Source organism: Lepidochelys kempii, chromosome 13, assembly GCF_965140285.1.
Source record: "Lepidochelys kempii isolate rLepKem1 chromosome 13, rLepKem1.hap1, whole genome shotgun sequence".
NCBI classification, from domain to species: domain Eukaryota; kingdom Metazoa; phylum Chordata; order Testudines; family Cheloniidae; genus Lepidochelys; species Lepidochelys kempii.
In genome coordinates this window covers 8,682,713-8,705,314 of record NC_136392.1, presented here as the reverse complement: position 1 = coordinate 8,705,314, position 22,602 = coordinate 8,682,713, and the positions used below count along the sequence as shown (strand labels likewise).

Here is a 22,602-nt window from a genome sequence, read left to right as displayed (position 1 = left end):
AGGTCGTTTCTAAAGCAGGAGCAGCCTCTGACCAGTAGGGATTTTGTAGCGCGCAGGGGCATCTCCACCCAGAGACCATGCCAGCCAGCTGCTCTAGCAACAGGGACTCTCTCTTCTTGTGTCTGGGTCCCAGCCACCTGGGGCTGTACACGCTGCGTCCCCCCCACACCCCATCCCCATGGCCGGGGCCAGAGCTTGAGCTCCGTGGGCAAGGCAGGGATTGGGTGACTCGAGGCCATCTCATGAGCTAGTTCTTCGCCCAGCCCCAGGCTCCTGCGTGCCCGTAGCCCCGCTGGCGGGAGAGGGGGCGCTCAGCCGGCTGAAAGCCAGGAGGAGAGGAGATAGCGCGGCTCGAACCCAAATAGAGCCGCTAAACTGGGCCCACATTTGACCGCAATGCTTTTCCCGCGCTTTTCATACCTACCGGAGAGGAAGGGGACAGAACTGCGCGTGCGCCCATCTGACGGGCGAGGACGTAATTTGGGTGAGGTCGTGACCTCTGCGTCCAAGTGAACGTGGTACGAGTGGGCGGGTCCGCCACAGGAAAGTTCCTCGCGGTTGGTGGGTGCTATGCAAGGTTCGGATTTGGGGAAGAGTGGCTGGAGCAGGGCCTGGCTGTGAGGCGGCGCGGGGGGGGGGGGGGGCGCGCGCAGGGGCTGGCTGTGAGGCGGCGCGGGGGGGGGGCGCGCGCAGGGGCTGGCTGTGAGGCGGCGCGGGAAGGGGGCGCGCGCAGGGGCTGGCTGTGAGGCGGCGCGGGGGGGGGGCGCGCGCGCAGGGGCTGGCTGTGAGGCGGCGCGGGGGGGGCGCGCGCGCAGGGGCTGGCTGTGAGGCGGCGCGGGGGGGGGCGCGCGCGCAGGGGCTGGCTGTGAGGCGGCGCGGGCGGGGGCGCGCGCAGGGGCTGGCTGTGAGGCGGCGCGGGGGGGGCGCGCGCGCAGGGGCTGGCTGTGAGGCGGCGCGGGGGGGGCGCGCGCGCAGGGGCTGGCTGTGAGGCGGCGCGGGGGGGGCGCGCGCGCAGGGGCTGGCTGTGAGGCGGCGCGGGCGGGGGCGCGCGCAGGGGCTGGCTGTGAGGCGGCGCGGGCGGGGGCGCGCGCAGGGGCTGGCTGTGAGGCGGCGCGGGCGGGGGCGCGCGCAGGGGCTGGCTGTGAGGCGGCGCGGGCGGGGGCGCGCGCAGGGGCTGGCTGTGAGGCGGCGCGGGCGGGGGCGCGCGCAGGGGCTGGCTGTGAGGCGGCGCGGGCGGGGGCGCGCGCAGGGGCTGGCTGTGAGGCGGCGCGGGGGGGGGGCGCGCGCAGGGGCTGGCTGTGAGGCGGCGCGGGGGGGGCGCGCGCAGGGGCTGGCTGTGAGGGGGCGCGCGCAGGGGCTGGCGGGGGGGGGGCGCGCAGGGGCTCTCTGCTGCTGAGTAAATAGAAAAGGAGTGAGCTGTAGCTCACGAAAGCTCATGCTCAAATAAATTGGTTAGTCTCTAAGGTGCCACAAGTCCTCCTTTTCTTTTTGCGAATACAGACTAACACGGCTGTTCCTCTGAAACCTGAGTAAATAGAGGTTCTGTATATTATATATAGTCCATGCTTCTGAACAGCCTTGCAGTAATGAATGCATGTGCACAGGCATTAGTGAGGGGAAATCAGTTTGGGGAGGTATATGTGCTTGGTGTCTTACTCTCAGAAGGCTATTACAGCGATTGAGTAAGAACATATTGGTGAAATATTGGTCAATCCCTGGACCTTGGCTTTCTAATCCATTATGTGTTTCATGATGTAAACTGATTTTTTGTTCTCTTGACTTGCATGTGAAATTTGTTTCTAGAGCCACAAAGGTGAATTTTAGTTAGTGGTTTTCCTTTGTCTATAATTTTCACTTTCTAGGTGGATATGCTGGGATCTAAAATCTTGTCATCAAGAACATGGACTTTGTTGGACGGCTTACGGCAATGGAGACCTGTATATTCACCACATATACAGAGTTGCTTATTGCAGCAGCATGTTAATTGCTGGCAGAGGATTCTTTCCACAAGCTGTGCAAAGTGTGCAAAAAAACAACGGCTGAAACAAAAAAGAGCAATATCAGAAAAGAAGCTGGTAAGTCTAAACTAAAATTCAGATAGGCTAACCTACGATTTGTTCAAAGAACTTGTTGTATGCTAAAAGAACACACCAGTCCTAGAGATGAGTGTTTTGTGTATATTCCCCACTTACCATTGTCATTCTAAGGAAATATTTTTATGAAATATAATTAATTTTGGATAGTGGGAAAAAATAGTTGTAAATAAGTATTTCATGTAATAAAAATCTCAGTTCACAGTGACGTTATTCATGATTACTTCAATGGTAGTAGTAACTATAGGAGTTGCTTTTCTGTAGAGCAGTGGTTCTCAATCAGGGGTACATGTAGAGGTCTTCCAGGGGGTACATCAGCTCATCTAGATATTTGCCTAGTTTTACAACAGGCTACATAAAAAGCACTAGTGAAGTCAGTACAAACTAAAATTTCATACAGACAATGACTTGTTTATACTATATATTCTATACACTGAAATGTAAGTCCAGTATTTATATTCCAGTTGATTTATTTTATAATTATATGGTGAAAATGAGAACCTAAGCAATTTTTCAGTAATAGTGTGCTCTGACACTTGTATTTTTATGTCTGATTTTGTAAGCAAGTAGTTTTTAAATTAGGTAAAACTTGGGGCTACTCAAGACAGATCAGACTCCTGAAAGGGGTACAGTAGTCTGGAAAGGTTGAGAACCACTGCTGTAGAGGTTTTAATGATCATAATTCTCTTTTGGGTTGGAAAAATGACATAGAACAAAACATGTTTGTTTTTTAGACAGTTGCTATTCTAAAGTTCAAGTAGTGTTTTGCTTTTTTTGTTTTTTTTTTAAAGAACTTATGCAACTCACAAATTGCCTAGATTTAATGGCTGGTTAATCATAGGCTTTCTCTTTTTTGTTTCGGCGCTTCCTTTTGGTTCTATATTTCAGCTGCAGGGAAATGAATTCATTTTTTATAATAAGCAATAAATGAATCTAGTTAATTTAAAACAGCAGTTTGCAATTTTGCCGTTTGGTGGTGCTAACTACACTTGAAAAAAGAGGCTTTTTAGCAACGGTCACATTTTTATGATAGAACCTCAACGTTACAAAAACCTTGACAATGGAGATTGTTCGTAACTCTGAACAGAACATTTTGTTTGTTCTTTCAAAAGTTTACAACTGAACACTGACTTAATAGAGCTTTGAAACTTTATTGTGCAGAAGAAAAATGCTGCTTTTAATTATCTTAATTTAAATGAAACAAGCACAGAAATAGTTTCCTTGTTAATCTTTTTTTAAACTTCCCTTTATTTTTATTTGTTTGCTTTATTTATTTATTTTTGTGTCTGCTGCTGCCTGATAGCATACTTCTAGTTCCAAATGAGGTATGTGGTTGATCTATCGGTTCATAAATGTGGTGTTCGTAATGCTGAGGTTTTGCTGTACTAGTGATTGTGCAAAAGCAATTTTGGTTATTCAATAATTGGATTTTTCTCAGGTGCTTGGGTGTCACTTTACTAGTAACAGAATTTTTCACCACTCAAGTTATTTTTATATTTTAAAAAAATCCATTCTCCACCTGGTTGTAAAGTCCCTTAGCATGTTTTGTATTACCATTTGTAAGTAAATTTTTCTCTACATCTTGACACACATGAAAATACCTATGTACATGCCAATACTTTTATAGCACTTTTCACCTGAGGATCCCAGAAAATTTTCCAAAGGTCAATGGATAAGTATTGTTATCTTTATTGTGCATAGAGAAGATAAAATGACTTGCCCACTGTAATGCAGTAAATCAGTGGGAGAACGGGCCAGAATCTAGGACTCTTCACACTGTCTCCTGCTTTTACCATTGGACCACTGCCTATGGGAAATATTTAGTGTTCCCCACTCTGCCCCATTTCCAAGAAGGACCTTTCCGTAAATTTTTGTGTTGGAACATCGGATTGTTCTGTCTTATTAAATGAAGATTGACCTTTGCATGAAGAATGGCATAATTGGAGTAGGGAATAGTGAACTGATACCAGAAAATAACCCTCCCCTTCACCCGTCATGCAAACTTTAGCTCATGTATAAGGACCAAATCTACTCCTATCTCAAATGTTTGAATGCCTCATTCCTTCCATTTTGTACTCATGAGTAGAACAAAAGTGCTAGATGCTACTATTTGTATTACAGTAGTACACAGAGCTTCCAAATCAGGATTGCGCTAGATACTGTGCAATCATGTAAGAAAGATGCAGTCCCTGCCCAGAGGCTCTCTTTAGAGAGTCTCTTCTGTAACTTTCCAGCCCAGGTTTGTAGGCTTGAGGTTCAAATATTTCAGATAAGCAGCAAGGAGTTCAGCTTCTTATTATTGCAGAAGTCTAATGCCTAATATTGAGGTTCAGTCTCCATTAGTTTGAAGTGAATGATAGCTTGTGCCAGAGAACAGTTCCATCTTTACAATATTATTACAGCTTGCTATTTTTATATCTTAGTGCTGCTGAGACCCACATATCTTCCTTGTATCATCCATAGTTCACTGCATGGTTGTTTTTTTTTGGACACTATGCACAAAATGCCTTCAGTTTTTCCCACTCTGTTGGAAAAGTTCTTACAAATTCCAGGATCTCAGATCAGATGCTGGAAACTCTCTGAATTTAGTCAGCATGGAGCATACAGACTTTTAAATATGCTTAGACTGGCCTTTTTAAATTTTTCCATGTACTGCCAACTACCTAGGTCACTGAGTTTCCTTGCTTCTTTCAGTAGAAGAAGAGTTCTGTGTAAGCTTCAGAGCTTGTCTCTTTCATCATCAGAAGTTGGTTCAGATATTACCTCGCCCATTTTTTCTTTTTTTCAGTAGATGTTCATTGTCATTAGAATAGTTCCCTAATATACATAATTAGGGAGGACGATCTTTCAGCATCTTCTCTCTGGAATTTTTTGCCAGTGGAAACTCAAAGATGTATGTTAGATGTTTTTGTTTTAAGGGTCTCTTAACATGTGTGATCCTGTGTACGTTCTTCAAGATAATTGCTAGGTTAATGGGCTTTCTTTGGTTGATGTCCGAACTGTAGCTATGCTATAGATTTTGATTTTCAAATGGAAATTGAAATTCCTGACGTTTAAAGATAGCTATGTTTTGTAGAAGCCTTCAGCTTGTTGAGACAGAGGTCTGATAATGTTTCACTAAACTGTAGAGAAATCATATGAAACTATCTCTCCATTGCAGACCCGATATTTTGTAGATCATCGAAGAGTGTGTGTGATTGGAGGCCACGGAGGACCGGGTATTAACTCTTTTCACAGTGAGCCTAGAAAAGAGTTTGGAGGTCCTGATGGTGGAAACGGAGGAGATGGGGGCCATGTTATTTTGAAAGGTAAAAGTTGCATATCCTTTTTGTCGTGTACACCATAGATTAAGGGATGGCATGGTAAATATTGTCCCTTTGTTTAAAGGTATTTTTGATGTCTTTCCACAAACTGAGTTTGAGTGCTAGAATTGATAAATATATATGACAGGGAAATGTTTTTCTTCACTCCATCTGTTCTTTGCAGTACTTCCAAACAGCCACTGCAAAGGGGATGTGAATGACGCTGATATTCTTACGTAATCTAGCTAGAAAATATTTCAGGTCAAACTGATTTGAAAATCGAATACCTTTTTAATATCTCATAACATATGCCTCGGAAAATACTAAAGTATTCTGTCATCTTCCCACACTGACGCAGATTGCCCCTGAAGCAGGGAGTAAAGCCAACATTTATTCTTTATAGAACTAAACACACACATTCCAGGTGCGCTTCTTTGACCTTGCCTTTAGTAATAAAAATGCATGGCACAGCAAACATAAAAAGCTACAAAAATGTAAGCTAGATAAATACTAAAAAAATCTAAGGTAACTTCTTGGGAGGGGGAAAAAAAAGAACAAATATGACAGATGCTAGTCATGTGTCTAAATGCACTTCTGGAAGACTCTCAGGTGCTACAATATGAATGAGGGTGGTGTCAGAATCCAAGAAGAATAAAATACACACTTAAAAATGGATATAGTGTATGACCTTTAAAACAGACTTGAAACTACTAATTGGCTTAATATCTGTGGAACGCGCAAAGCAGAGAATTTTCCTAGATTGTTTTAAATCAGTGATTTTAAACTTGTTTTGCATTTGTGCTTTGTAGTTATTTTCCTAAAGAAAGGTTGATTCTCATTGGCTGGTAAACATTAAACATATTGATTTGTAACTAAATATAGCCTTGACACTAAATTTGGTACTTCTTTTTGCTAACCATCAGGATATACTATATCTATACACATTTATTTAAGCCATTATGTAGTTTAACATACATTTATTAAGATTCATTTTTCACACTTTTTATGATAAAAAATGGAAAATGACATTTCTTATTTACTAAGTGATTCCTTTTTTATTCATGATTTGTGTCAAGTTGCATTTGGATGGAAATTAGAATTCATTTAAAAATGCGCAAAAATAGTATTTGAACATTTGTTTTTGATTAGTTAAATAAAACTACCTGAAATGTGCTGGATACATAAGGAAAAAAGTAAGTTAATCAAAACAGGTTTTGCATTCAAAACTAAGGGATTTATTTAAAAAAGGAAGTATCTGGAATTAGTGAATTGAACTAGTTGTTTTTGGTCACCATGTCTTTCAAGATTTTAGAAGTAGTAGATTGTATCTTCTCTCACCTCGTTTTTATCCATAGATTGAAAGAGGACAACAAACCTTCCTGCTTAATTTCCAATCAGTATCTTAACTTTGAATGAAATAGTCATTGAATTTAACTAGCTAAATAAATAACAAGGAAGAAAATATTCTCTTTATATCTGTGGAAGAGGCTGCTGCTGTCAAAACCTGGGTTAGCACTTCAACAAACTCTGATTTCGAGTACTTAGCCAGTAACTCTTACAAGTCCAGTGGTTTGACTTTCTTCAAAACTTTGGTAGCAAACAAACGGCTTGAATATTTTTTTATTTAATTAAAATTATTTTAATAGAGTATAAGATTAGCCCTTAATATCGGTTGTCATAATTTTAAAATAGGTTTATTTTTTTTAAAACGAATTAAATAAAAAATCCAACTTTTTAGTTTAAAAAGAAATAGTCAATCTTTATCCACTGAGTTTTCATAACAGAAATGGAGAACAAAGACTGGAGGTTTTGTCAGAGGCTTTTTACTGTGGTTAATGTTTGATGTTTTGGGAAGAATAGGACTCTTGTGTTTTGCTCTGAAATTAAAAGTTATTTCCAAAAGCACTAAATCTGCTCATCAGACATACCTGTTTTTTAAAAAGAAAAGGAGTACTTGTGGCACCTTAGAGACTAACCAATTTATTTGAGCATAAGTTTTTTAGTTTCATTTGTCTCTTACCTTGTTGTTTGGAGTTACTTGCATCTTTCAAGGGGAGAAGAGACTTCTAACTTTCTGGTTTTGTGTCAGCAATTCTATATGGAATTTGTCTTGGCTTTAGGTAACTTATTTTGAGTTGGTTGGGCCCACTTTTAAAACTGCGAATTAAGTTCAGAATAGTTTAATCAAATTTGGGGAAAAGAGATCCCTTGGGACCAGCAGAAATGTGGAATCATTGTCACAATACCCCAAAAAGTGTCATCTTACTGACTTTAACAACTAGAGAGGAGTTATACTACTCTCTATTGGGGGGGAAGGTGTGTGTGTGTGACATGGTCCAGGATGAAGAAGCAGTGGATGCAAAGTTTAGAAGAACAGGCACGATTAAGGCCCAAGAGATCCTGTGTAGATCAGATAGTCTCACTAACAATCATCTTAGAAGAATGAATAGAATGGCAAGCTCTGCCCTTACCAGTTTTGGATTTTTGTCAAAAGGCATTTGATAGCCGGGGGGGGGAGACATATATTGCAGAATATTCCTCAGTCCTATGGAATCCCAGCTAAAGTTGTCAACATCATCAAAGCATGGATAGCTATGCAAAATGCTCTGTAAGGTTGAACAGTCAGACAACAGTCTCGTTCATCATGGCATGAAACAGGGCTGCATTTTATCACCTCTCTTGTTTGGCATAGCCGTAGACTGGATAAAGAAGAAGTGTATTAGCAACACAAACACTGATATAGCATGGGTAGATGGCAATGTCTAGAAGACTTAGACTTTGCTGATGATATTTCGCTACTGAGCGAAACGCGTGAAAAGTTACAAAGATAGACAACCTGGCAAAAATAGCAGGCCACCAGGGTTCAAAATTAGTTCTACTAAAACTTCATTGAAACCCAGAATCAAATAGTAACATCACATTAGAAGGCAAAAACCATCAAGAAAGTAGAATAGTTCACCTATCTAGGCAGCATCATATTGTCCAGTAGAGTTCACAAGAAGGAAGTGACCTCAAGGACAGGAAAGGCCTCCACAGCATTTACTAACCTCAACAATGTATAGAAATCTAAGCTCTAGAACACCAGAAGAAAACTGAGAATTTTCAATTAAAATGAAATCTCAGTGCTAACATGGCTCCAAAAGCTGAAGATCTTACATTTTCTATCAAACATTAAATGGAAAATTAGACACCTTTAAAAATAAATGCTTATGAAAGATTCTGGGCATTGGTTGGAAAGACTTCATCCCCAGCAAAGAGAGCTGAGAAATCCATAACCAGCTGCTCGTTCCCACCAGTATCAGAAGGAAGTGTTTGGATATTTTTGGGGCATGTACTCCGGATGCCAGCACAGACTCTACCATGAAGCTGTCATGTGGATACCAACTGAGTTGAGGAAATGAGTGCCCAAGAGACACCTTAAGAAGAATCCTTAGCAGGGAGGGCAGAACAATTGATGTCAGCACCATAAAGCAGAAGGAAGCAGCAACAAATGACGGAGGGAAATGGAAGAAACTAGTTTCCACCATGTGCACCAACGTTGGAACTGGAAGGATGTAGAATAAATCAAATATTAAGTCTTTGAGGTTCCCTTCCTTGTGCTTGTAAAGAATCATTTTTTAAAAGTCTGATATTTAAGCTTCTCAAAAATATTTTTTAGCAATTTTAAAATAAAACTTTTTTAGTGTTTAGTCACATTACAATAGTTCCTTTCATCCTTACACTTATATGGGATCTTGCATTCCAAAGCATCTCAGAGTTTTACATACTACATTGACAACAGTAACTTCATCCATCACAGACATGCCTCCGCTTCTGTTGTGAAATACAACTTTTTTTTAAGAACTCATCAACACTACACAACAACATAAAACAGGCAGTGAGGAATGCCAAATCCCATTGAGGCTGGGCTGTAGGAAGACTACAATGAGAGAGAATGTAATTTTGCAAATTGGAATTTGGCCAACATAAATACTGTACTTTCTAATGACCGCAAGTGATCATGATCTGATTTGAGTACTGCTCCAAAAGGCAACAATTCTAATTACACATTCTACAGTAGTATCATATTGAGTTACTGATTCATCACTACTGATTAAGAAGGGAGTCACCTCTACCGGATAATAATAGTTAGCACCTATATAGTGTCAGCACTACTTTGGAGAGTGGTTTGGATGTTTCTTGGAAGTTTCACTGTCATCTACAGAGCAAGTCTGATCTAGGATAGCTTGTGAGATTATTATTAGTTGTAGTACAGTGGCACACAGAGACTCCATTATAATGGGTACTGTACAAACAGAATAAGACACAGTTTGATAAGATCACAGCTTGTGTGGCGTGATTTAAAAAAAAAAGAAGTCCAGACTCTTTGTGAAACATTTAAAAACACAGTGACTTGTCAGAAGGACTTGTCTTTTTATTAGTACTCATATTGCTAACCCAGTAAATAGCAATGGATTGATTACTGTGAAATCATAGATGTTCTTTATTGGTTAATAAATTTGTTTTGTAGTGGGGTTACTTCCGTTGTTTCTATACTTTATAAACTTAAGCATATAAATAAAACGGTGGAGTTTTACTTTAAGAGAATTGACATCATATACCTCCCCTGGACTCTCACTAGCTTATGGAATGCTTCTGTCTGTGGTATACTGCAAAAGATAAAGGGGTCAAAAGATGATTCTACTGTATTTCTTTTAACACAAGAATGTTTTTAAAGTGTGTTTTGCTTTATAGCTGACCAGCAAATCAAATCACTGGCTTCAGTCCTCCCATTGTATCGAGGCTTTCATGGAGAAAGAGGGAGAAGCAAAAACTGTTATGGAGCCAATGGTGGATACACGTATATTAAAGTAAGATACTATTGCTGACTACTTTGAAAGTTTTATATGAGAATTCAGGCCTCAGTCCTGCAAAAGCTTACCTGTGTGAGTAACTTTATGCATGTGAGTAGTCCTAGTGGGACTAGTCAAAGTGAGTGTTCATAGCATCTGGGCTAGTTCACACACAGGCATGACCAAACCGCTTTGTTCTCATTGTTCATACCAGAACCTCTTTGAAAGAGCATGCTGCATCTGGCTAAAACAAATAGTGACCAGCCTTTGCTTCTAGAATTCAAATAGGCAGTGCAGTCAAACACACAACTTGTTAAATTAGAGCAGTATTTTTCCCAGGCTAGTTCTGCTACCTGGGACATGTCCATTTTGATGCCGATCACTACTGTGCTTACCAAGCTCATGACTATATTTTCTAGCATTGTTGTTTGTTCTTTCCGTTTGTCTGCAGATCCCACGTGAAAACAGGTTTCACACTTTATTGTATGGTTTATTAGCACAAATGAAGGGAGGCTTCCCTCGCTTCTAAGCCTTGTCTTCATTAGAAAGAAAGATGTATTTTTAACAGGTTAGCTAGGGTTTACGTTGACCAACTAATATATTTACATCTACAACTTGCCTTGTCTCCACTAAGACTTTAATACACTAGCTAACACGCACTAAAAAGTACCATTTTTTTGCCTACTGTAGATACAGCCCTAAGCTTTATACCTGTGTTTAGTGTTATCCATAAAGTCAATCTTCAGAGTCTGTTTTGGAATTGTGTCAGCTGTTGGGGTGTGTCTTTATGTATTGATAAATTTGTGGAAATGCCCAAAGTCAGGTAAGCACTTCTCAAGTAGAGAGGAAGACAAGAACCAGACAGATCACACACATACACCTCTACATGCATACCCGAGCAAGGTGGTAATAGTAATGCATCACGTTGGTTCAGTTTTTTTATTAACAAACAAACAAACAAATTCCCTGTCTGCTTATGTCTGTGCTACTTCCTTATTTTTTAATTCGTTTTAAAATATAAATCATTCTTACTTTGCTTTTTAGCTACCCAGTATGATCCATAATCTCCTTATGCCCCCCTGTTGGTATCCTGAATTGGTTCACCATCAGTTTGTGAAACCTGGGACTGGGAACACAAAAAAGCACAAAAAAAAATAGTATGGTACCATTAAAGTTCTTAATGTCCGACACTGCTGTTTGGGTCGAGAGTGAGAGTGCTTATTTGGCCTCTCCTGCTAGATCTGGGTCGTAATGACTCTTTTCACACTTTCACCCAGCTGGGAGATGGAGGGTTGTGGTGTTGGCTAGACCCTGAAAACATTGCCAGCCGTCGGGAACTGCTGAACAGTACTGTTAAGTATTTGAACTTTCATAGTTTGTTTTTGTTTAGGACTTTCTCTCTTTTCAAGGTTCCTGTGGGCACTGTAGTTAAGGAGGATTGCAAAACTGTGGCTGATCTTGCTCAGCATGGCGAAGAATATGTTGCTGCTTATGGAGGATCTGGAGGGAAGGGTAACCGGTTCTTTCTGTCCAATGAGAATCGAGCACCAATGACAGCCACTCTAGGAGAATCAGGTCAGGAAAGAGTCCTCCATCTGGAGCTCAAGACTATGGCACATGCAGGGCTGGTGAGTATTGCCTCTTTTGTTTTATTAACCTTTGGCATACGCTTTCAGGATGTCACTTGGCTAGCTGACGAAAGAATGTTGCTTTGTTATATTTTGTTGTTTTCGCAGCAAGTTTGTGTGGGAGATGAATGACAATGATTACTTAGTAGAGGAGTATCCTGAGTAGCCCTTCTGTCACTTTTTTTGCTACCACTTTATATATAACTTGATGCCATATGTCTTTGGTAAAAGGCTTCATGCTAAATCAACAGGAAACAAGGTACGGGCTTCAGTAATAATTGCAATAATAAAACATTTTGTCCCATAAATGTCTCTTTAGAATACGTCTTGACATAACAGAGGGCTTGAATGTATGCAGGCAGCAAAGTTATCAGGGATCAAACCCCCAATCTTTGGCACTTAGGGGCTTCTGCCACTGAAGGAGAACTTTTGGATGCTGCTTTTAAAGTAATTGGACAAGCTGTTTCTGGGAGACATGATGGCATGCACTGAGACAGCATGTTACACCTAGAAGCCATCAAGGAACACTTATGGCTCTTAAATAACACCCCTTTTTAATAAAAACATAATCATCCTTCAGTCTGTCTTTACTTTGCATTGTTATGGGTATTAAATGTTTAACTTTGTTAGCTTTTTGTATAGGTTTCAGATATGTAAATTTTGTCTTAGCATTTAAGTTTGAATGGTATGCTAATGCTAAGTCAATTTATTGTTTAATCTGATTTCATTTTTAAATCCGTGCAATTTTTTGATCTCTCTGGTGGAGCTGTTGAACAAACCCTTATTTTACAACAGTATGTAAAGGGCATGAATCTTACAACATTTGTCTGGCCCATAAGAGCTTTGTAAAGAAAAAGAAATGAACTAGCATGGCTGGTTCAATAAACTTAGCCGTATTTTAGCTTGTGCAGTCTACTCTGGGTCTTAAATTGGCAGCACTAAATCCAGCATTTTGAGTCCTAGCCTATGCCCATAGAAGCCAATGGGAATTTTGCCACTGACTTTAATGGGAGCGTTATCGGGGCTTAAAATTGACACTGTGAAATCATGAGTTTCCAGATCTCTACCATACTTATTATGGCAGTTGTTCAGAATGATTATCCGAAGCAGGCTGGAAAATCTGATTCAGTTTCTTGTGAGTGCTGTTGACACTGCACACACACTTGTCTGTATCAGACAGGATAGCCTATAACTGTTCTAAGGCCATTCCTCCCAGAAAGCGTAGACTTCCTAGGAAAGTGTTTCAAGATGTAGGCTTTAGGAGTCAGGGGGAACTAGCCTCCGAGAGAGACTGCAATAGAAGAATAAAAAGAAAAAAATGTTAGGTTACCCACAGAGCATATTGTGGTTCTGTTACCTTACAGTCCAAATGAGATGATTGGTGATGGTTACTCCTAGTAGTCAGATGTATGATAGATCCGCCACCATTCATGGCATGAAAATCCTGTCCATGGAAAAAATGACAAGCCTTTTGTCAGAATCAAGTAGATTTTTATAATGTATAGTCGCCATTTTTTTGGAATTTGAAAATAAATACATAGCTGACAAGTGGTTGACCAACCAGAGATGGGTTTTTTAAAGTAATAAATACAGATTATGAGTAAGACTTGTTCAGGCTTGTATGGAAAGCTCATATATGTTAATGATATAATGAAAAATTAAAAATAGAGAAAAAAGTGCACCCAGATATCTTTAGACATGAGCATGCAAAACTGATTCGTTTGGTACAAACGGCTGTACAGCTCTGAGTTATGACAACTACTAAAGAACCATTGATGTATATTTGCAAATGTAAACACTCTTTATTTTGGTTAATCTGGAATTGTGGCCTGGTTAAATATTTGTGTTCCAGGTAGGATTCCCCAATGCTGGGAAATCATCACTTTTGCGAGCAATCTCCAATGCAAAGCCTGCAGTGGCTCCCTACCCATTCACAACCTTAAATCCACATGTAGGCATTGTTCACTACCAAGACTATGAACAAGTGGCAGGTATGTGTTATGAGATTTTGTTTATATAATAATTACTACTTTTAGTTGTGACATCTGATTGTCTCCCTTTATGTCCCTGCTTGAGACAGTAAAAACTGTAAAAATGACTCTTTAGGAGCTTACTAGTTCTAGGGAACTACAAACCTGATGTAAACATGAAATAGGTTTTAAACCTAGTATTGTTTTTCATGTATGTACTCTTGACCTCAGACTTCTCTGGTGAAATAACTTGATTTTTTTAGGGCTGCAGGAGACAGACAAACTCATACAATGCCTTCTTAGAGACTACATTGAAAGGGAGCTACATAAGTACCTAGACCGACAGACAGACAAATAGAACCCCTTATATTAAAAATGTTCACATTCAGTTCTCTCTCATTTATAGTTGCTGATGTTCCTGGTATAATAAGAGGAGCTCATCTAAACAGGGGCCTTGGATTGGCCTTTCTGAGGCACATAGAACACTGCCGCTTTCTCTTATTTGTGGTGGATCTGTCTGTGTCTGATCCATGGATTCAGCTCCAAGACTTAAAATATGAACTGGAGCAGTATGAAGAAGGCTTGTCAAAGAGACCTCATGCTGTCATTGGAAATAAGATTGATCTTCCTCAGTCAAAGGCTAACTTACTACTACTTAAGGAGCGAGTGGAGCAGAGCGTCATCCCACTATCTGCATTGACAGGAGATAATCTGGAGGAATTATTGTTGCACCTAAGAGATTTGTATGATGCCTATGTAAATACTGAACAATCACGTAGACAAAATCCAGTCAAATGGTAGGAACCAGAGCTCCCATGAACCCTAAGCTGAATGGAGGAGGAAAACAACATTTATTGCAGGATGTTCAACCTGTAGAATTCTTTGCCAGAGGATGTTGTGAAGGCCAAGACTATAACAAGGTTCAAAAAGAACTAGATAAATTCATGGAGGATTGGTCCATCAATGACTATTAGCCAAAATGGGTAGGGTTGGTGTTCCTAGCCTGTGTTTGCCAGAAACTGGGACTGGGAGACAGGGATGGATCACTTGATTACTTGTTCTGTTCATTCCATCTGGGGCACCTGGCATTGGCCACTATCGGAAGACAAGATTCTGGGCTAGATGGACCTTTGGTCTGACCCAGTACAGCTGCTGTTATGTTATTATGATGTATGTGTAGGAGAAACATGGGGCACAGGACACAACACACTGTAAATTTGTTCTCGATTACTGCACGAAACAAATCGAACTATAAGCATCTCCTATTTTTGCAGCCATTAAATTTTGTTGGAAAAAGCTTGTGAGACTTGTAGTGGTGATGTGCATAACAAATTGGCCTGTAATCTAAGGAAACTTGCATACAAGTTCTGGTTTACAGTAGGTTATACTAGACATTTTTCGTAAAATACTTAATTAACTTTAGGAAAAACAAATAAATATGCACATACACATTTCCATATCATTCTAATTTATTTATGCAGGATTTTTTTTTGCAGACTCAATAATAAAACTAATGTACAGTTGTCTCTCTTCTTTACTAAACTGAAACAGACTAGAAACATGAATACGTTGCTTTGCACATTCTAATTTTTTTTCTTGTTAAATCTTTTGCTTTTTTTTAGACTTCCTAGTTACCAAGTCTCCTCTGAAAAGTGATATTAAGAAACATACAAATATCACTTTTCACAGCAGACTTATTCAGCCCTGGCAAGCCTGGGGATAAATTAAGCCCTGGATGGGGAGGTGGATATGGAGGCAGCAGGGGACAGGAGCACTGGGGGAGGCAGTGAGGGCCTGGTGTCATGTGCGGGGGCTGACCTTAGGGGCAGAGCCCACCATCGTATGTCTGGGATATGAAGCCTAAAGCCTATGGCTGGAACCTGCCACCCGCCATCCCAGGGCTGGAGCCTGACGCCACCAGCCTTGGGAAGGTGGGGAACTCACTGGCTATCTGTTCTTCCAGCATTTGTGTCTCCAGAGGTGGGCAAGGCCCAACCATTGCTGGCGGCCGTGGGGGAGGGGGCTGCGGCTTTGCTGACCTCCTCTTCCTTCCCTCCCACCCCCCCAAATCACTGCCCAGGAGGTTGTGGCTGCAAGAAAAGTCACTTGTGGCTGCATATGGCCATGGTGCCGCATTTGAGAAACGTTGCTTTAGACACTGTCAAGTCCAAATCTGTCATTTTAAAGCCCCTTATCACTGCTGCTGTGCAAACTAAGTATTCTGATTTTGGCTGATCAGCATTCTAAACGGCCTCATATCAAAACAGGAACTTCCATACTTCCATGCCTCCCTTTCTGTTGCCATTGTATCATACAAATCCATACCACTTAGCAGTGCTTCATCTGCTCCGCAAACTCTTTTTAGGGGCTTTAAAGCGCGATATATCTTGTGAACCACAGTTGTCATTTAAGGCCTAAGAAATTTGGGGAAAAAAAGTGGGTTAATTGTATCCCTGCTCTATTAGCTTTTTACACCCTCCTTTTAAGAAAAGAGGTGATCTCATGTAATGGAACACTCAATGGATTCTGCCATTAGCAGACAGTAGTGTGGGGTAGTGGCGGTCGTTGGTGGTTTGAGTAATTGTTTAGCCTGCCAACTTCATCCCATATATTAGAGTACTGTCTTGGTCTCTCGGTGAAAAAGGTACCGTTCAATCCTTTTCATCTTGCCCCAGTTAGAGATATTAAAAGTCAAGTATAGAAGCTACATGTATATGTACCTCCCCAGTTGTTTCTGACAAAGCAAACAGACAGATTTACAGGTCCCATTCAGCTCAATAGCAAAACTCCCATTGACTTCAATCGTACCAGGATTTGCTCTACAGGCAAACCAGACTCAAGCTTTGACTGGCCTATTGAAGGGCAGCCATGTTGTACTATGAACCTCCTGCTATGATTACACTTGTAGAATAGATGGGTCCTGAAGTTCTGCTCTGCCCTAGCCTTTAAACAGAATTTGGGAACACTTCTGAACTTGGTTTAATCATGATCCTGGTTGAAACATGGCTTCAAAATACTATTTTTACAGATTGGCCTAGTCCATGTTGGCCAGGCAAGCTGTGTTAGAAACTAGTTTAAGTGGAATCAAGTTTAAATGTAGTACTCACTTTGAAGGGACATGGTTCACCTTAGAATCTAATTTCTCTGAAATGTATTTATTATCAATAACATCTAATATTTCTGTAACTGAAAAAGATTAGAGACATTATTTTCCTTTTTTTATTTTCCATTTGTTGTGTGTACTTGACAGTACTTGGTATATAGTTTCACGGTCTCTTTTGTTTGTGTGGTTTTTTTCCACACAGCAACGCAAGAGAAACACAGGAAAATATTGTCAGACCACCAAAGTTGAGAGGGGTGGAAAGTGTATACTTTTACCTCTGGATGGGTTTTTAATTGACTAGCTTTTAAGTTGATGAGGTCCCTGTTAAGGTATGTCTATGCTACAATGTAAGCCATGGGTTAGTAGTAGAACTGGAGTTAGCAAATTCTGGGTTTGTTAACCTAGGGCTTGAACATCTACACTCATTTGTAACCTCAAGTTAGCAATTATTGAACCCTGGGTTCCAACCTGGGGCTTCAGCATTTACATTGCATTATGCCGGCCCAAGTCCTACCACCCGTGTCCCGGACTTTCTAGTGCCCTCCCAAAATGTGGCCACTCAAGCTCTTTGTGCTGCAGTGTGGGAAAACTGACTGTCCAGCAAACTTGACTGTCCAGAGGACAAAGAAGTTGTCTGTAGGATTGTGGTAAGCTTTTAGTGGATTCCCAGAGCGCAAGTCCAGTGGGGTTGTCCCTACGTTGCAAAGCAGTAGGACTTGAACCCTGGGTTCCGCTTGACTCTGAATCGGACCCTTCACCACCGTGCAGTCCTGGGACTCTAGATCTGAGCTCTGTGTTAGCACAATTTGTGTGTAGATGGGGAGGATTAGGCTTGAGCTTGAGTTCAAACCCTGGGCTTACATTGCAGTGGAGACATACCTTAAAGGCCTGTGTGCATCAAGGCTTTTTTCCGTAGCTCAAATAACACCAGTCCTTGTGAATATTCTGCATAGTAATATGCAATCAGAGCATAACAAGCAATCACACCTTTGAGAAATTCTTTCTCTGAAACCTCTCTGTGCTAGAAGGTTGCTAAGTAGTTTAACAAGGCATAATATTGACTAAATTAGTTTTTGTCTATAACAGGTAATTGATTGTACTCTGAGATGCCAGTGTGATGTTCTTCATTGTGTGTTCATATGATTAGCTTTAGAGGGGTTTCAGAAGGGCACATTTCCCTTCATCTGATGGAAAAAAGTGCTCTGTTGGTATTTTCCAACAATGAGCTAGAAACATTACATTTTTTTAAGGACCATATTCTCTCATCCTTTCTTGTATTGAGTAGTACCTTTTTCCACAAACAGCTTTGTTGATTTCAGTGGGACTCCTCATAGAGTGAAGTACTATTCAGTATTAAGGGTGACAGAATAGGTTCCTAAATTAGCTGAGCATTCAAAATACTGATGCCACTAATAGTTTATTCAGTCAGGAAAATTTACTTATTTAGACTCTTTGTAGAACAAGTGATGCTTTACAGTGTATAACAGTGAGCAGGAGGCTAGAGAACTTTCAAGTCTTTGTTCCATCTCTGAGAAAATCAGAAATATCCCCAAGGTATACAAAGTATAATGGATTTAATAGGGTAAATGTTGGATAAGAACTGGTGATGGAAACTAACTTCCAGCAGAGTCAATGTCCAAGGTACCTGTTCTGTAATCTATATGTTTTAGCTGAAAATACTAGGTTAACAAAGGGAATTAGTCTCACCAGTGGAAATATAGGAGAAAACTGATCGAATGAAGGAAAAAGAAAAAAGTGAACTGTTGCAAATGAAATATGCTACCTGCAAAGTCGGCACATATTGCAGGATCTGCTCCCAGTCCCACTTCATAGTGTCCTTGCATTGCTCCCTTTTCCTACTATGTGACCTCCTGTATCTCTCTGTTTCCCCATTGAAGTCCACCTTTCTGTCTCCCTGTTGCAAGTTCACAGGAATGTGAATGGAAGAGATGAGATCTTATTTCATGTGAGAGAGAACCTCATTTTAATGTGAATTGAAGTCCTAACTAAAGCAGTATTTGATATTAGAAAAGCTTTAAATATGTTTTGTTTCAACATTCTGCAATTTTACTTGTATTAATGGCTAGTCTCCTTTTTAATTTTTCAGAAGGACTACAGAAATGAATGCAAGATCATTTTAGTACAAGCTATATTTTTATTCAGTTTTTGCAGTCCTCTCTCCCACCTTACTGCTGTTTGCTCAGGTTTAGGTTCCTCATTTAGTCAAGGGAACTACATTTCGCTTCTCCCTGTCTAATTTTAACTAGGTCACAGAATAGTAGTTTCCAGCTAGATGATCTGCCAGCACTGTTTTGGCATGAGCTTTTAGCTCTTTGTATGAAACTAATGAGGGCTAGCAGAATCTCTAAGTACTGTTTGAGGGAATGTGCTTCCTAAAGTGCTGTGCAATTTAACACTGCTGCAGTTTGCTGAAATCCTACAAACAACGAGATAATTTCAAGAAAATAGGGCTATTTTACAGTATCCAGTAGGTTGGCAATGATTTATACTTTTTAATAATAAAATCCTGTAGACAGATTTACTTTTTTAGTTTTTGTTACTGTTTTGCCTGCTTTGAAAGCTGGTTTGTTTAGTTTCTCCATGGGTATTTTGAATAACTTGTTTGTACTGTTGCTGAATGAAATGCTGTTTGTAATTCTACTGTACTACTCTGAATGGAGACAATTATCCCTGTATGTGTAGCACATGTACCCAAGGGGGGTTGTCTTCAGCAGTCAAATGACATGGTCTCAAAAGCTGTTCTAAACTTGGACAATTGGCCTTTTGTGAAGATATGCTGTAAAGAGAGGCCTGGACTAAGATGAAAACAGGGAGTCAGGATTTTTTAAGTTGTAATCCTGGTTCTAATATGGATTCCTGTGGTTTTGGAAGAGGTGTTTATCTGTTTCCCCAGCTTAAAAAAATGGGGATGTCACTCATCTCCCATGGTTACTAAGAGGAACTATCGCTTGATGTTTGTAAATCATTTTGAGGGTAAGAGGCAGGGGTTTATAGTACCAGTATGCACGTAGATCATGATGTTGCAGCCCTTACTCATGTACACAGTTCTGTGGAGGTTAATGAGACTATAGGTGGGTAAAATAATGCAACTTTATAAGATGCCTTTCAAAAAGGTAAAGCTTCTTGTTACATTTAAATTACAAATATATTTTCAGTTTTGCTGCATCTCACTAGAGCTTGTGACAGGGCCGGGCCAGATGGCTTCTGCCCGCCCACTGCTAAAAGATCCCCCCCCCCCCCCCCTCAGTCTAAGAAGGGGATTCACAGGACCTGGAAACAAGTAATTCCAGGGGACAACTAATGAAATAACATTCATTCATGACTGACAGGAGTGCAGTCAAAGTGTCAAACAAAGGGAACCAGACGGGGACACAGAGCAGAGAACCCTGGACAGCGTCCACTGCTAGAAGGCATCAAGGGAGTCAGTGGATGCTGCCCAGAGGAACTCTGCCCGGATACGCGAACAGATGGAGGATTGGAAATAGGCCCTACAGTCATAGGAGACTCCATTGGCCAACCTCCTCACCTTGGTTTTATAGATGGCCATTTTAGCCAGGGCCAGGAGGAGGCTGACCAAGAGGTCCTGTGACTTTTTGGGGCCATGGATAGGGAGTGCATAAATAAAAAGCTGAGGGGGAAAAGTGCAACCAAAATCTTAACAAGATGTCTAAGAGGAGCCAGAATAGGGGCTGCAGCCTGGTGCACTCAAAGTAAATGTGTGCCAGGGTTTCCCTCCTGCCGCAAAAGGGGCAGGTGTCTGGGATAGGGGTGAACGGTGCCAAGTACTCGCCTGTGCTCACAGCCCCGTGAAGGAGCCACCAACTGATATCCCCGGTGGGCCTCGGGACCAAGGTGGAGTAAAGGCTGGCCCACCGGGGCTCCTCATCCTCTAGAGGTGGCAGGAGGTCCTACCACTTTGTGTTGGGGCGGGATGCGAGGGTGAGAGATGAAGGGTATGGAGCATAAGCATGTATAGATGTTTCCTTGGCATGGTCTGGAAGTGGACCGGCTGCAGATCGTGCAGCCTGCTCACAGTGAAGGGGCGGGGGGCTGGTTGGGTCCATGGGGCAGGGGCCCAATAAAATGGTCCGGTGGGCTGGGCGTGCCCTCTCTTAGGACCCGGTTGAGGTAAACCTGAGCAGCAGACGGCGAAGCGGCCCTCACCTCCTGAAGTACGCACCGGGGAGTATGAGGCCAGGAGAGGCCCAGGCGCTGAGCGAGCGTCAGGGGATCCAGCCAGTCTCCCCGGTCGTAGTCCAGGAGAGTGATAGAAGGCAAATATATTAGCCCCAGGTTAAGCAGGTCCCTTTTCCCTGGGTAAGGTAACAGGGGCAGTTCCAGAACAAGTAAGAACTTGCTGGAACCAATTAAGGCAGACAGGAGCCAATTAAGAAGCTGCTAGAATTAATTAAGGCAGGCTAATCAGGGCATCTGATTTAAAAAGGACCTCACTTCAGTCAGTGAGGGACGCACAAGGAGCTGAGAGTGAGGGGGCATGTTGTTGGAGTACAGATGCTATCTGGCATCAGGAGGGAGGTCCTGTGGTGAGGATACAGAAGGTGTTGGGAGGAGGCCATGGGGAAGTAGCCGAGGGAGCTGTAGCTGTTACACAGGTGTTACACAAAATACTGTAGACAGCTGTGATCCACAGGGCCCTGGGCTGGAACCCGGAGTAGAGGGTGGGCCTGGGTTCCCCCATCCTCCCAACTCCCTGTTGGATACAGGAAGAGTTGACCTTTACTGTGGGTCCCATTGGAGGGGAAGGTCCCTGGCCTATCCCCTGACCCACTAGGTGGACCAGCAGAGGCTGTGGGGATTGTTCTCCTTCCTTTTCCCCATGCTGGCCAATGATGCGGTTAGCTGAGTGAACAGCAGGCTTGAGCCACTAGCAAAAGTGGTCAAACTACCATGAATCTCTGAGGCAAGCAAATCTGCTATTAAGCGCAGGACTCACCAAGGCAGAGGAACTTTTGTCACAAGCTATACAGCAACCATTCTGCATATTACTGTGACAAGTGTCCAATACAGAGATCATTACAATAAAGCTTGAGACCAAGCTGAAATCTTTTACTATCTGTTGACTTTTAACAGTGAGAGTAAGTGCTGCTGCTTGAACATTAGCTTTCACATAATTTGATTCTTTCTCCAGGTTAGGTATTTGCCTCTGGTATACTATTAAACTATTTTCATCGTTTTTAAAAGTTGTTTTACGTCCCACCCTATTTACACTAATTCCCTAGGCACCTGAAGTAGACTGGTTCCTTGCTTTATTCCTTGTGCATGCCCACTGAGTTGTTATAAGTTGCTCATGAGTGTTGTGTTTGGTGTAAATTTTGAAAAAGAAAACAGCCGTGAAATATTACTTCAAAAGCAAATACAGAAAGTTGTTATACTTTGCAAGTATAAAGATAGGGAAAAGTCAGATTTCTGGCAGTGCCTTTGTTAAAATATATGCATTCAATGTACTTAAGTCCTACATATTTCTTATCTTGTGTTACTAACAAAATACCTATCTAAGCTTACTTCGCTTCACATAATGTTTTAAAGTGATTTTTAAGGTATTTGCCATCTGTTGAATTGACAGCCATGAAAACTGAGTTCCTTTATCCATAGAGCAGACAAAAGTCATGTAAGTTTCCCTTCACTACCCAAC

The 22,602-nt window shown here is 41.6% G+C and overlaps 1 protein-coding gene and 2 long non-coding RNA genes across 8 annotated transcripts in view; 1 reads left to right on the top strand and 2 right to left on the bottom strand.

The window, feature by feature from the left end:
• Positions 1-630, bottom strand: part of LOC140896958 (uncharacterized) — a 32,784-nt gene extending 32,154 nt beyond the window's left edge. Inside the window, exon 1 of the long non-coding RNA XR_012154651.1 lies at positions 425-630. This is a non-coding gene — a long non-coding RNA (uncharacterized LOC140896958). The remainder of the gene's footprint in view (positions 1-424) is intronic.
• MTG2 (mitochondrial ribosome associated GTPase 2) lies at positions 487-15,122 on the top strand. Of its 6 annotated transcripts, none has more exons than XM_073309166.2 (7): positions 487-577; positions 1,863-2,075; positions 5,254-5,401; positions 10,130-10,245; positions 11,637-11,855; positions 13,708-13,846; positions 14,232-15,122. In XM_073309166.2, the coding sequence occupies exons 2-7, from the start codon at positions 1,869-1,871 to the stop codon at positions 14,624-14,626; spliced, it is 1,224 nt and encodes a 407-aa protein (XP_073165267.1). In that variant the 5' UTR covers positions 487-577; positions 1,863-1,868; the 3' UTR covers positions 14,627-15,122. The 6 variants fall into 6 exon arrangements, with proteins under 6 accessions (XP_073165267.1, XP_073165272.1, XP_073165269.1 ...); XM_073309171.2 differs by having other exon boundaries at positions 508-561; XM_073309168.1 differs by lacking the exon at positions 487-577 and adding an exon at positions 1,367-1,451.
• On the bottom strand, positions 11,153-13,334 carry LOC140896960 (uncharacterized). The gene is made up of 2 exons (XR_012154652.1): positions 13,213-13,334; positions 11,153-12,094 (listed from the first exon to the last, which is right to left on the bottom strand). It is a non-coding gene; the product is annotated as an uncharacterized LOC140896960 (long non-coding RNA).
• Positions 15,123-22,602: the final 7,480 nt, after the last annotated feature.